Below are 16,442 nucleotides of genomic sequence, written 5' to 3'. Positions count from 1 at the left end.
AGAATCTTTGGTCATTTTTTTCTACCGTCTCCTATCTGTTGCGGAGAAATATTTCCGAAAAGCGGTGGTCAAAGTGCACTTTTTCGGTATTCTTGATGATTAGACGGACAAATGACGCATGTTCCATCCCAAATTTTAACTATGTACCATAATATACATATATCTGACATACAATGGTTAGTTAGTCCAAATGATTACTTTACTAATTGAAAACTTAAGTAGCCTCTTATGTTACATAACCTTTGTACTAGGTTAACAAAGAAGTTGTTTTCTTGAAAGCGCTATTTGAAGTTGACATCCGTCAGAAAAACTGACCGTTAGATATGGCATGTACGTAGAATAATAAGAATGGTTAACATTTGGGCCGAAATGTGCATTATTTGGTCGTCCGATCATTGGAAAATCGAAAACACCACTTATATGCTCTATGGGTGGACCCTACTTCTGGAACCTTTCAGGGGCGGGGTTGCCATATTCCAGACCCGGTGGTCATTTCCTTCTACCGTCTCCTATCCGTCGTTGAAGAAGATTTTCGAAGGGTGGCGGTCATAGTGTATTTGTGTGGTCAAAATGCACTTTTTTTTGTTTTCTTGATGATTAGATGGTCAAACGATGCCCGTTTCATCCAAGATTTTAACTGTGTACTATAATATACGTATAATTGAAATGAACAGTCACTTAGCCCATAACTTACTTTGCTAATAGAAACCCAAGTAGCCCTTATGTTACCTAACTTTTGTTCCTTTAATTTTTGTAGTAGATAATTATATTAAATTTTGATATCTAAATCTAATTAAGAATCGATATTGAAAATTTAATTTGATTCATTCCATTATTTTAGTTACTTTGATTTAGCTTATTAATAATATATGTATCGATGAATAAAGAAACCCTTCTAAAAATATATATGACTATGTATATACTATGTATTGATAGCATATATATATTTCCATTGAAGTTCATATATAATAAAGACTAATCTTCTTTGAAAATCAAAGACTAATTAAGTAATAGATGTATAAGTTAAATTTCGGAATTTAAGTATAATTAATTAGATGAGAAAGTCAATTTTATTTCGTAGGTGATTATGGCTAATTTAGAAAAATATATAATACTTTAATCTAGTAATTTAACAAATATCTTAGCATTATAGTGTACGCATTATGAGATTAATTTTCATTCCATTCAAGTATCCCAAAGGATAATCAAGTTAAATGTGTGCGTTGAATGAAAGTGAAAATATAAAAAATAATCTAAAAGAAAATATATGGATTTAACTAAGCAACACATCAACTAATAGAAAGATATAGTGCGGATTGTCTGAACCGTTAGATTAGGCCAGATCTAACGATATGGATCACTCCACAACACTTCAAATTCCAAATGCTACTTTCACTCTCCCTCAATTATGGTGTTTTAGTTTTGCCAAAAAATTGGGCAAATTTTAAACGAAATTTGCAATTTTTTTGTTTCCTTCTTCATTTATTGCCATTAAAATTTGGGCAAATTCCTCTCACTCTTCTTCTCTATTGCCATTAAAATTCTCTCATCTTGTTTCTCTTTGATTTTGAAGATCGATGAGCTTGAAGGGTTGGGAAAAGGGGAGGTCATGGGCACATAAATGAGACCAAAGAGGGTCTACGTCGCCCATTGATTCCAAACCTATCTCTCTCCCACTCTCACCCTCACTCTCACTCATCGAATCTGTCTCCTCCTTCTCCTCCTCTTTTCACACCTCTTCACCACCACCTCCTCGCTCTCCCTACTATTCAAATATGGGTTTATCTATCCCCATTCCATTGGCGCCTCCCTTTATTCTTTGTGTTCTTACTTTTTGCCGCTAAGGTTTGTTTCTTTATGGATATCAAATTTGATTACATCATGCTTTTGAAATTTGTATAGATCGAAGTTTAATTTGCAGATCGGATTGATTTTGAGTCCATGGAGGTGGAGAAGGTGGAGGTGATGGTGGGTTTAGTGGCGGATAAGAGGTTTTGTGAGGAGTTGCTTGTGGATGTGGAGGACAGCAGTGGGTTGGCCGAGGTGGGAGCAACACTAAAAAAAAAGAGGGGGAGCACGATAGTCTATCATCAACACACAAAGTCAGGAGCAAATCGACATCGCAAATGAGGAAGCACGTTGCTAGAAAGAAGACCCAACGGTTGGGAATATAATTGCAGCAGATTTTTGTGTTCATTTTGGTACCTAATTTGTCTAGAACACCTGTGTATAGTTGGTAGCTAGTGAAAGTACAATTGGAAACACTTGTGTTCATCTTGGAATGTATTGACATGTCATGGAATGGATTGATGCACATTTTATTTATTCAATGAATTTTGTTCATTTTGTTGTGAAATGCAAATTTGGGATGTAAATGATAGAGAATAAATATTTTGTTTTTCTAATAAAATCAAATAAAGTGACGGAGTAAACCATAGTTCATCGCTACAATGTATCTAAAGCAACGAATAGTATGTCTCCAGAAAATCTAGGCGACGAACCAATACATGAGAGGGATTTGTCACTTTTGATTTTGTCAATCGTCACTTAAGTTCTTAAAGTTTGTCTCTAAGCATTGAAGAGACAAACTTGAAGTCATCACCTCAGTTTCCACTTAAGTGACGAACTTGGCTATAGTGGTCGCCTAAGAGCTGTAAGAATGGGGCCAAAGTGACGACTTTGAAGCGGCAAATATATGGTCGCCTAAGACTAAAGTGATGAAAAAACGGCCTTAAGCGACCACAACCCTCCGTCGCTCAAGTGGAGTTATGGCGTAGTGCATTACATAAACGATTACTGCATATAGGAGTTAGGGTTTCTGTGAGAATATCCCATAATCCCATATTACAGTATATCTTCTCAATTTCAGACGAAGACCATTTCTATATGCACAAAATGAGATGGACCGTGGAGCGATGAGCAATCAGTATTCAGTACAAAGTTTGGTGAAACCTTTTTTTTTTTTGTTACATTTTGGTGAAACCTTTAAGGCCTGTCTATCTAGGTAATGAAATCAAATACAATTCTAGACACATTGGAATAAAGCTGTCTGCATCATAGAAAAGGCAAACATAAATACTAGTTGTCTGAATTAATTATATTACAGCGACAGTTCGACTCTGGACCAGTTAGCAGAAGTAAGCAAATCAAACCAAGAAACTTGCAAAACTGTAAAAAAGAAAAAACACATTCACACCAACGAAGATTTCAAGTAATCATTTGATTGATCATATCCCAAGACACTAGATCTTCTCCAAAGTGATCGAGCCCCATTAATGATGTATGATCATATAGCCAACCAATGTCCACCGAATCATTCACCAGTATGAACTCGCTTCTTGACTCGCCTGACTTGAAGCTGTCTTCTATGTTGGGTAGCTCCACAATCTCGCCTAACTCCTCTTCGGATTCCAAACCCTCTGATGACGAAGAAGATAAGGATGTAGATGACGATGTTGTAGTAGACGTGGTGGAATCTAGATGAACCATGGCTGCTGCTTTGGCCGCGGCAGCTTGAATGTCCGGAGGTTGGCGTGATTCCGGATGGGGCAACAACTCGGCTAATTCAGGGAAGTTCAGAATGGCCGAGTCGCCCTTAATGCTTAGCGCGGCCACGTCGTGGGCACGCGCTGCCATTTCCGGTGTCGAAAATGTGCCTAGCCAGATACGCGACTTCTTACGAGGCTCTCGAATTTCCGACACCCATTTGCCCCAACTGCGCATTCGAACTCCTCTGTAAACCGGGTGTTTGTTGCTGGTGTCATCATCTGTAGACTCTCTTCCTCTTTTAAGCGACGTTTTCTGCTTCTGTGAGTTTGAGTCACCTTTCTCACTTGTTTTGGGAGTCTTGGTAGTGTTGGAGGGTGAGTTGAGATGAGTAGTAGTCTGCAACAACCCAGATAAACATGGTGAAGAGGCTACTGAACATAGAGATGAGTTGCTCGTGGTGGTGCTTTCAGCTTCTGAATTATTTGGTTCTGCTGCCATTTCTGTAAGGATGGCACTGAATAAATTGAATGCGATGACACAATGAATGAGAGGGGGGCTTTTGTAGGGAGTTGGATATCGAATGGCATTACAGGCTCCTCACATTGACCCTTAACCTACCACTGATTTTTGTCACCTACAGTTAACTAGTTAGGTCAGGCCGTCACAATGTCACAATGTCACCTATAGTCATCACTACTTGCTCAAAAATTTAAAGTTTGTAAAATTACGTAACTATTTCTTAAAAAAAAAATTACATAATTATATCACGTCAGAATTCTCAAATTACAAATCGAAAATGTATACAATTTTTGTTTCTTTACAAACTATCTAAAATCTTGAGGTCGGCATCCACTAAACAATGACCAAAACTAACGTAAAACTTTAACTCATCCACCACTATGGATTAGCTTTCTAATCAAGAACAAGACGATAGGAAAGGAAACATACTAAAAGACCAAAGAGTAAAGAAGTTTGGGAAATGAGAAAGAGAGAATTGCAAGAAGAAGAAGAAGAAGAATGATAGGGATGGGTCATTCTGTAGTACAAATATGGAGGGTCCCAGATCCCCAAAATACCACCAGCTCTCCTTTCAACGTTTAAATTTCCAATTTTAGTGCGAACCTCATTAGCCCACGTCTCTCACTCTCCCTTAGCATTTTGTCCGTTTAATTAAGGGTCCGTTATCTCTTGTCCGTTGCGTTGTTGAAATTAAAACCCGTTACATTAAACCTTGATGAGGTACGCATTGGTATGCCTCATCACCAATTAACATTGTTTTATCCTTTTCTTAGATAAAACTAGTACTCTTTCTAGTCCATACAAGCTACATGTGCTTTGAACATTAATGTATACAAATCCATGTTGAGAGTATAAAATGTATACCATAATCAAAGACTTATAGATGAATAAAATGTTTTCCTTTTCACGTTCTCACCCCAATTACTTGTTTTGTTCTGTAAGGAGACTTTTGAGACTGGTAGATTGTATTTTTCTTTATCTCATAATCGGTTTTCTGTACCATTCTAATCTCAAACTTATAATGAAAACTCAAAACCCATATCGATATAATTGGCCAAATTGCACCACCACTAGTCCACTACTGATGCCAATCCAAACCTTTATCGTAACAGTATTCACAGTTCAACAACGACTACGTTGTAGAACCCCACAATGCAACTTAAATTTTGTTGTCGATCTCTGAACCAAAGTCCTCAAGGAGAGGGCACTCGAACCTCCATGGCCAACCAGCTAAGAATATACCGGTCTATTCTCACTATGGACAATCGAAAATCTATCTATCCAATAAATAGACAATCTAACCAATAGATAGATACATGCATGTATAAAGTCTTTCCCCTAAGATTCATTTTTTTTTTGTATTTTAAAGGGAAAACTCATTCATTAGCTTTTCGATCACATTTTCAAATCTTCACCGTTTAATTTTTAGGGTTTAATGTGTAGACCACATTTGTAAAATTTCAGCAAAAATGATGATCATTAAGGTATAAAACTCGGTGAAATCGATGAATGCATCAAATTTGTCAAACCTGAACCGTTCATGTTTATAAGTTTACATATCAGTTTTGAATGTTTTAAATACCTCCATTTTAATTTTACAGAAGTGATCTACACATTAGAATCTAAATATTAAACGGTGGAGAAATTGAAATGTGATTGAGAAGTTGGTCAAGTAATCTATCCATTTAAAAGACAAAAATAATGGATCCCTTAGTAGAAGGACCCAATATATATATATATATATATATATTATTAATAAGGCTAGAAGGAGGATTGGACACAAGGTTAAATTTGTGAACTTCCTAAAAAGCCAGCTGTTTATTAAACTTCTAAATCTATTTGGTTATAATTTGAAGGATATAAATGTAATTTGCAAAATATAAATATAAATATGAAAAAGAGATGATTTCGGGGGAAGAGAAAGGACAAAACCAAGGAGAATTCACATCCAAAGGGTGTGTTTGAGACTAGATATACATATTTTCTCAGGTGCAGAGGTCCTCACCAATGATTTTGGTGCATATTTATATTTTTGCACTACTTTTCGATCGCATTTCCTCATCTTTACAGTCCAGTATCTAGATAATATTGTGTATATTATTTATGCACAATTTCAGCTAATTTTGTGATCGCTAAGTCCCATAAAATTGCGTTTTTTGTTAAAAACATGAACGGTTTATGTTTGACAGAATTCAGTCCGTCCATTTGTTTTTGGATTTTGAATGCCTTAATGATAACCAAATTGGCTGAAAATTTGCAGAGATGATCTACAAAATATTATCTAGATAATAGACGGTGGAGATGAGAAAATTCAATCTAAAAGTGGTGCAAAAAAGGAAATCCACACAAAAAATTATTGGTGTGGACCTTCGCACCTGCAAAGGCCTATATATATATATATACAGTCTCCTTCCAGAGCGGAACCCCGTTTTGAAATTAAAGTTCGGAGTTCGTTATTTAACTAATTATTCGGTCACTTTTTCACATCTCCGCCATTAAATAGTTATGTACGTATGTTTTGATCATCCATACAAAATTTCATTCAATTTGGTGACCATTTGAGCTTTCACAAATATGATTTACAAGAACGGTTCTAGTTTGACAGATTCGATTGGTTCATAGATTTAATAGTGTTTCGATACCTTAACGATCACTAAATTGGGTGAAATTTTGTATGGATAATCTAGACATACATACATAACTTCTGAATTGTGGAGATGTGAAAAAGTGACCGAAAAATTAGTCAAATAAGGAACTTCGCACTTTAATTTCAAAGCGGGGCTACACTCTGGAAGAAGATTGTAAATATATAAAAATATATATGTATATATATAGTCTCTATCCAGAGTGAAGTTCCAATTTTGGCACACTTTTCGGTCAAATGTTTTCACCATAAGCGATTCAGTATTTAGGTATGTTATTCAAGATCATCTCTACAAAATTTCATCTATATATACAGTTCATATCCAGAGTGAAGTTTCACTCTGAAATTACAGAGTGAAGTTTCAATTTTGGCACTTTTCGGTTAAAATTTTTCACCATAAGCGATTCAATATTTAGGTATGCTATTCAAGATTATCTCTACAAAATTTCATCTAATTCGGACATCGTTAAAGTATTGAAATTAGATTAAATCAATGAATGAATTAAAATTGTTCAACGTGAACCGTTCGTGTAAATCTCAATTTTGAAAGCTCAAACCATTGTCAAATTGGATGAAATTTTGTAGAAATGATCTTGAATAGCATACCTAAATATTGAATCGCTTATGGTGAAAAAATTTGACCGAAAAGTGTGCCAAAATTAGAACTTCACTCTGTAATTTTAGAGTGAATGTTCACTCTGGATAAAGACTATATATATATATATATATATATAACAAGAAAGAAAACCGCTAAACAAATTAAATAAACCAATGTAATTCCCGATATATGCAATTTAACTCTAAATAAGATGGTCAATGATGTAACATTCTATCGATCATACCAAAGGCAATATGATGCATCACTGGTGGTACACATGCATTACTTCAATTGTCACTCGTTACTAAATTCAGGCTGGAAAGAATGAAAAGTTAGTCTAAATGATAGTTTGGTATTACTGTGACTTTAAAAAAAATATATGCTTTGAATTAAAATAGGTTTGTATTTGGTAAATATTATTTTTACAAGTGCTGTTGATAAATAAATTATTTAGTAAATTATAAATAAAACTGTTATAGATATGGTCAATGACAAAAAAGATACGATTTTGTTCTAACATATTGAGAATGATTATAGATAAGGGTACTATTTGAGAATTTATATAAAAAAATTAACATTTATTGAGTTTTGAGTAAAAACAACTTCTAAAAGCAACATTCAGATTGCTTTTAAAAGCTGTTGTTAGTGACATATAAATTCTATATAAAAAAACGGATTTGTCTGCACTTACCAAACACTATAAATTTTAATACTCGACCTAGAAGCTGATTTATTTTATAAGTGAAACTGTACCAAATTAAGCCTAAGTCTCTTCTTTTTTTTTACAACCAACTGCTATATAAAATCATGAAGATGAGTTTCGTCATTGATAGAATTCCTTACTATTGTTTTCTTTTTCCTGGTCAAACTCATCGATCTAATAGAAAAAATATATAATTTTATTGATTAGAATGGACTCATGAACAAAAATCTATATATAGAAAAATTTATAAGGGGAAAATTTAGAGCAAGAAAGGACAGGCATATATGTTTATAAATTACACATGCCTCATTGGTCCAGTAAGGACCATAGCACGAGGACTATTAGTGATATCATGTGATGGATCAGTTGGTAGCTAAATAACAACTAATTTAAGAGAATTGACATTTAAAGGGTCCATATATAAATCCCAGAATCGATTCTAAGATCTTCACAACTGCAAAGAAACAATATATCATAATTCATATATGATCACGATCGATCGTCAAGCTGAAAACTACTAATGATCATTTTCGCCCGATGAAGTATTCTGGTACTACGACGACCTCGAGGTTATTGAAATATTTGGATGTATATATCATTGGTTCATGAGAAGCCAATGGCTCAGTAGTTGGTATGAAATTAGTAAACGAAAATTATACAGAACATTGTAATGATCGACTTGCTTTTCATGTCTCCCATAGAGAAGCAGTCTGAATTGATTAAATGGTTCCACGTTGCAACATGCTCGATAGAGTTAGGGGTGTTAATCGGTTTGAATGGTTCGGTTTATAGGTGATACCGAACACCAAACCGTTCTATTTATTCGGTTCGGTTTGGTTTTTCACTTTTTAAAAAAAAACCAATTGTGTTCGGTTTGGTTCGGTTTGGTTTTTCTCTGGTTTATATCGGTTTTTTTTTCGGTTTTTTTGTAAAGAAAATCGGAGTTTCTTTCCTTGTCTATCTACTTAATTCTTAACGAAATAAAAAGAACATGCGGACAGATTTGCAAAATTCTATTTACAAGATATAGTTGCTTCACAAATGCATACAATTGCAAAAAGCCACTAAACAAGTTATACCAAATTAGTAGGCATGTTGTCGTTCCAATATCTAAAATTCAAAATATTAAATTTTGACCGTCAGATGTGATCAGCATATTTAAATAAGGATATGGTAAAAAATTCATCTAATGTTGATAATATTTGGGTCTCGATCGATGTGGTCAACATTAACTTAATTTCATCTAATTAAGTGAATTTGTTCTTACCCCCTCCTTCTTGACTAGTTTTGGTGGATTTTTTCATGCACACACTCTCACATATATGTGATGTAGCAGCTGGTGTAAAATTTTCAAAAATTTTACGTTCCATGGATAAGGCTACCCATAGGTGATAATAAGCGTAAAAAGGGTTAACCGCCTCGATCGGGACACAAACGTTATCGAAAATATGTGATTTTTTTACCATAACCATATTTCACTATACGTAACGCATCATGCGGACAAATTTGCAAAATTCTATTTATAAGATATAGTTGCTTCACAACTGCATACATTTGCAATAAGACCACTAAACAAGTTATACCACATTAGTAGACATGTTGTGGTTCCAATATCTAAAATTCAAATTATGAAATTTCGACCGTCGGATGTGATCAGCATATATAAATACATATATGGTAAAAAATTCACCGAATTTTGATAAAGTTTGGGTCTCGATCGATGTGGTCAACATTAACTTAATTTCATCTAATTAAGTGAATTTGTTCTTACCCCCTCCTTCTTGACTAGTTTTGGTGGATTTTTTCATGCACACACTCTCACATATATGTGATGTAGCAGCTAGTGTAAAATTTTCAAAAATTTTACGTTCCATGGATAAGGCTACCCATAGGTGATAATAAGCGTAAAAAGGGTTGACCGCCTCGATCGGGACACAAACGTTATCGAAAATATGTGATTTTTTTACCATAACCATATTTCACTATATGTAACGCATCATGCGGACAAATTTGCAAAATTCTATTTATAAAATATAGTTGCTTCACAACTGCATACATTTGCAATAAGACCACTAAACAAGTTATACCACATTAGTAGACATGTTGTGGTTCCAATATCTAAAATTCAAATTATGAAATTTCGACCGTCGGATGTGATCAGCATATATAAATACATATATGGTAAAAAATTCACCGAATTTTGATAAAGTTTGGGTCTCGATCGATGTGGTCAACATTAACTTAATTTCATCTAATTAAGTGAATTTGTTCTTACCCCCTCCTTCTTGACTAGTTTTGGTGGATTTTTTCATGCACACACTCTCACATATATGTAATGTAGCAGCTCGTGTAAAATTTTCAAAAATTTTACGTTCCAGGGATAAGGCTACCCATAGGGGATAATAACGTAAAAAGGGTTGACCGCCTTGATCGGGACACAAACGTTATCGAAAATATGTGATTTTTTTACTATAACCATATTTCACTATACGTAACGCATCATGCGGACAAATTTGCAAAATTCTATTGATAAGATATAGTTGCTTCACAACTGCATACATTTGCAAAAAGACCACTAAACAAGTTATACCACATTAGTAGACATGTTGTGGTTCCAATATCTAAAATTCAAATTATGAAATTTCGACCGTCGGATGTGATCAGCATATATAAATACATATATGGTAAAAAATTCACCGAATTTTGATAAAGTTTGGGTCTCGATCGATAACATATTTAATTATGTATATTAAAAATATCTATAAATAATATAATTTCTTTATAATATATATATATTCGGTTTTTCGGTTCGGTTTCGGTTTCCAAACGTCCCAAACCAAAACCACACCAAATCTTTCGGTTTGGTGCGGTTTTTTTGCGGTTTGGTGCGGTTTTTTTTTTCTTCGGTTTTTTTCGATTATGGTTCGGTTATGGTTCGGTTTTTTTTCGGTTTTCGGTTTTCAATTAACACCCCTAGATAGAGTTGTTGTAGAATGTAGAATACTAGAGAGAGTTGAATATTTTATACTGCAGTAATTGCCGATGACATGGTCTTAATATCATATTTTCTGAGTAGGGCAAAGTTGAATCGGTCATTATTTCGCCTAGTGTAGTATAGTTTAGTTTCCGTATAGATTCCTTATCATTCAACGCTGTTGTTAGTTGTTACTTGTCAAGATGACATGTTGCAGATATATAAAGAAAATTTGGATAATTTGGTATCAAAATGTGGAAAAATATGAAGAAATTTGGTATCAAAATGTGGAAAAATATGAAGAAGTGTCGAGTGTTGACTATTTTGTGGAAATGAGCAATGGAAATGGATGACTATGCCATTCAAGATATCTAGGTCGACTATACGAACGTGTTTGGACTTTGGAGCAAATGCAAATTAATCGAAAGCTCTCATGCCCATGCCCACTTGATTAATTATGGGCTAAGCTGTTTTGGTTCCCCAACCTCAACCAAAATGATCACTAAGTTATGGGATTTTGCATTTGCACATAGATTGCAATTTGCAAACTCCACTATTATGTTCATGATATGGGTTTGAGTTGTGGGCTGGGCCGGACTTAATATTTAAACAAATAGCCCGATTCGAGTCCGGCACGATACATAAATGGGCCGGTTCGAGCACGGTTTTGACCCGTTTAAAACTGACCGGGCCGGACCCGTTTGCCACCTCTAATTTGGACCTTGATATAGTCATTTGTTCTTTGGTTTTTAGTTTTCTAAACTATTATTCCTAAGGTTATATTACTTTAGGTGAAGCAAATGGCGCTGTCAAGGTTTACCTTTCATAGCTCATTATTGACGTAGTCGGGGATCTCTCAGTGGATTATGCTGGTAATGTAAATATTTTTTTTACATTGTATGACGTCTCCAATGATTATAGAAAATGCATTTGGCTCCTCAACTTTACCTATAAGTTTTCCAATTAGAGTCAGTAATCAAGTCTTATCACAAGCGTTAGGTAAAACATTTAAAGGTGCGGCTATATTCTCTATTCATTTCACCCCACATTTTAAATTTAACATTAATTATGCTTATTTCACTCACTTCTTTATCCAAGCGTGTTCTTATTATCTTATATGACATATCAAATTTAAAAAGAAAGTTTTTTAAAGAAAATCTTTCAATTAATTTACATTAATCTAAAAGGATTGATAATGTGTTTCCAATTATCATTCTAGTAATCTAATTCATATAATTCTTCTTCACTTTTTGTTATAAAAAATAAGTTTCAGTGTTTATCTAATATAAATGTCAAAAAATTTATAATTTAACAATTTTGAGTTGTAGGAAAAAGTCGTAGATTATCAACACTAAGCAATGAAAAGAAAATTGATTTTGGTGTTAATCTGTTTTATGTTCACAAGGTATTGTAAATTTTTTATTAAGTTAATAGTAATGATTTATGATTTGAATAGCGAAGCGTATAATTATTGAACAAAAAATAGAAAAAAATCGATAAATATAGAGAAATATTTTTAGATTCTGGTGGAAAAGATCAATATTTAATGACAATTTAAATATATTTGTATACATATAATTAATGATTATATAATTTAGAAATTGGTGTACTTAATAGTCATTTTGCACTTGGGTGATATAGTATTTCAGTAATTGAAATCTTTGTGGAGTGAACTAAGGAGCTGATGGGGTGGCAATAGACGCACCCAAAATTTAATTGAATTTTTGTCAGTGAGCCATGATTAAGTTGAGTTCATGCATTTAAACTTCACTACATATATAGGTGGGCCTACTCATTTAGCCCGCGGATCCTAAAAGTCCGCGGAGGCCAGCAAGCCCGACGGGCTTTTACCCGGGCCGGCTCGCGAGAAAGCCCGCCATAGCCCGCTTCCGTGGATAGAGGGCCGGGCTTAAATGAGAGGTGTGAAACCCAGCCCGGCCCGCCAAAAGCCCGCAAAGCCCAGCTTGTAAACGCCCGCCAAATAATAAAATATTATACATACATATTTTATTAGGTTTAGAATAAAACTATCGCATTATGAAGCAACTATATGAAGGAAACTTCTTAGGATCGATCGACACTAGTCGATATGATCGGTATATATATTTAGTGACCCTGTAAAAATTTCATTAAATTCGGACCTCATTTGACCGTCGGAATTGCCGGTACACCGAAAACAACACTAATATGTCATAAGGGAAGACCTATTACCAAAATGCGAACACCGAAAGTCGTTTGCATATCTGAAATCACCCAATTGTTTTCACCGATTGTGTGCAGTCGCACCAAGCAAACCCATTTGGCAAAGCCCCGGTCAATGAGGATTTTAATATGTCAAAACGTTTTTTTTTGTTGACCGTAGGTACGGGCGGTCAAACAATATCTAAAACGGACGAAACTTTTACAGGTTCCCTAAGTATATACACTGATCACATTTTCTGGTGTCGATCAACTATATTTCGAACTGGAGTTATTGATCGCCTATGTGTCCACTAATGTATCATAACCCTTATATTAGGTTTATAATAAAACTATCGCATTATGAAGCGACTATATGAAGGAAACTTCTCGGGATCGATTGACACCATCTGATGTGATCGGTATATATATTTAGTAACCTTGTAAAAATTTCATCCAATTCGGACTTCGTTTGACCGTCAGAATTTTTGGTAAATCGAAAACACCACTAATATGCCCTAAGGAAGGACCTATTACAAATATGCGAATGCTGAAAGCCGTTTACATATCTGAAAATCACATAATTTTTGTTACATATCGTGCGCAGTCGAACTGAAGAAATCTATTTGGCAAAGCCCCGGTCAATGGGGTTTCAATATGTCAAAACACCTCTTTTTTAGTTGACCCTTGGTACGAACGGTCAAACCATGTCCAAAACGAACGAAATTTTTACGGGTTCCCTAAATATATATACCGATCACATCTACTGGTGTCGATCGACCATATTTCGCACTGGAGTTGTCGATCGCCGAAGTGTTCACTAATGTATTATAACCTTTATATTAGGTTTATAATAAAATATCACATTATGAAGCGAAAACACCACTAATATGCCCTAAGGGAGAACCTATTACAAATATGCGAACGCTGAAAGCCGTTTTCATATATGAAATCCCCTAATTTTTGTTACCTATCGTGCGCGGTCGCACTGAAGAAATCTATTTGGCAAAGCCCCGGTCAATGAGGTGTCAATATGTCAAAACGCTTCTCTTTTAGTTGACCGTTGGTACGAACGGTCAAATCATGTCCAAAAAGGATAAAATTTTTACGGGTTCCCTAAATATATATACCGATCACATCTACTGGTGTTGATCAATCATATTTCGAACTGGAATTATCGATCGCCGAAGTGTCCACTAATGTATCATAACATTTATATTATGTTTATAATAAAACTATCACATTATGAAGCGACTATATGAAGGAAACTTCTAGGAATCGATCAACACCATCTGATGTGATCAGTATATATATTTAGTGATCATTTTAAAATTTCATCCAATTCGGACATCGTTTGACCATCGGAATTTCCGGTAAATCGAAAATTACAGGGTCAATTACACTAATATGCCCTAAGGGAGGACCAATTACAAATATACGAACGCCGAAAGCCGTTTGAATATCTGAAATCACCTAATTTTTGTTACATATCATGATCGGTCGCACTGAAGAAATCTATTTGGCAAAACCCCGGTCAATGGGGTTTTATTATGTGAAAACACATTTTTTTTACCGTAGGTACGGACGGTCAAATCATGTTTAAAACAGATGAAATTTTTACAGGGTCCCTAAATATATATATACGTCACATCTATTGGTGTCGATCGACAATATTTCGAAATTAGAATTTATTTGTGACTTTTTAAGGATGTTTTCTAATAATTCTTTTATTCTTTCAAACCCTTAAATTAGAGTATTATATATTTTTTTTCTAATACAAGCCCGCAAAGCCCCGTCCGTAAAAGCCCCAAAGGCCCATCTTAGGTGGGCGGGTTTGGATATTCGAATTTGTGAAAATACCTGGACCGGCCGGCCCGCCACTTAATTTAAATTTACTAAGGCCTGGCTCGACCTGGCCCGGGTCCATCACTCATGTGTATCTTGTCCTCATTAGTATAAGTTAGTCTAGAAAAGGAAGGATATAAAATCCCTGATTTTAAGGGATACTCAATGTAATGCCTATATAAAGGCTCCCTTATCAATGAATAAAGATGATGATTCTCCCTATTGTAATGCGTATTACATTTTTCTGTAACACGTTATCAACACGTAGTTCTAACCCTGAGTTCCTAGGTCTAGAATCCTAATTTCTGAAGAAAAAAAATTCCTTATGCCAGGAAAAATTCGACAGAAGAAGACGGAAAAAGTCCTTTTGCCATGAAAAATTCGGCAAAAGATGATTGAAAAAAAATTATGCTGAATTTTTTTTCTTCTGAAAATACAAAAAAAAAACCAGAAAATCGTTGTGGATTAAGGCACCCAAAAAATTGTTTTGGGCACCCCAGCCTTCCTTCGACCTGTAAAGGTTGACCCTGACGGCGCCATCCCTACTCCAAAGATGCACTATTCATCTCGCACGCTGGCGTCGTGCCTTGCGCATGCAGCAGCAAAGCCAACGAAGGACGACGATGGCGGCCCAAGCCACAACCCCTCATGGGAATCTCAAAGCCGAATATGCAATCTCCGAGCATGGGGCCGAAGCTCTAGCCAGGCGGTCTTACGACCCCGAACGGCGACAACGCCTTACTTCCCAGAATCTGGTAACCCTCCTCGATCACCCCCGGTGTTGATGCATCTGCACCCGACCCGGATTCGCAGTGTCCGCCCAGTCAGTCTTCTCCAACTGGAACGACAATAAGAGGTTTTTACCTCTTCTAGTAAATCAATTCGAAATCGAATGTCGAGAGTTAGTTCGCGACGTATATTCGTGGAATCAAGCAAGAGAAATTTATACGCTATTTATTTGGCAAACAAATAAGTATGTTTTAATTAACGTTGCTGCTTTTATGTAATTTAAATTTCTCTAAATTTTGTCTTTCATCAGGGACTTTCAACCTCCTTTTGATTTTAACTTGATTCTTTCGCTTCTCGGGTGGTATGCAAGGATATGATTCCCCTGGTACTGAGTTTTTGGAGCGGATAAGAGTGTTGATGTTACTATCTATAGCAGTTGTGTGTAGCTACATATTTGAAAAAAAGGGACAAACATCGGTCTGCGACGGAAATTGTCGCTTATACCATTGGTTTGTGACGAAAATTGTCACTTATACCATTGGTTTGTGACGAAGTTTTTCACGGTTTAATGAATTGAGTTATCATACTCTGAGACTTGATCTATAATTCAGAGTACTTGGAAGTTGTATCTGATATTGATACTAATGACTCTTCCCTCTTATTGACCGCAACATGCATATGAAATTTGCATATTCATGTTGGATGTGTTTATGTACCTGGTCCAGATTAATTTCTTTTGGTGCAACATCGTTTCATTGAAAGA

General features: G+C 35.2%; 1 protein-coding gene across 1 annotated transcript; it reads right to left on the bottom strand.

Moving 5' to 3' along the window:
- Positions 1 to 3,201: 3,201 nt before the first annotated feature.
- Positions 3,202 to 4,020, bottom strand: LOC126798646 (ethylene-responsive transcription factor TINY). The gene has a single exon (XM_050525657.1). The coding sequence runs from the start codon at positions 3,985 to 3,987 to the stop codon at positions 3,208 to 3,210; it is 780 nt and encodes a 259-aa protein (XP_050381614.1). The 5' UTR covers positions 3,988 to 4,020; the 3' UTR covers positions 3,202 to 3,207.
- Positions 4,021 to 16,442: the final 12,422 nt, after the last annotated feature.

This window comes from Argentina anserina, chromosome 6 (assembly GCF_933775445.1).
Source record: "Argentina anserina chromosome 6, drPotAnse1.1, whole genome shotgun sequence".
Classification (NCBI taxonomy): domain Eukaryota; kingdom Viridiplantae; phylum Streptophyta; class Magnoliopsida; order Rosales; family Rosaceae; genus Argentina; species Argentina anserina.
The sequence above is the reverse complement of the archived record's forward strand: the minus strand, read 5'-3'. Positions and strand labels throughout refer to the sequence as shown.

Excerpts from the sequence above, each read along its gene's own strand:
- LOC126798646 (XM_050525657.1), bottom strand. The coding sequence starts at position 3,987 with ATGGCAGCAGAACCAAATAATTCAGAAGCTGAAAGCACCACCACGAGC.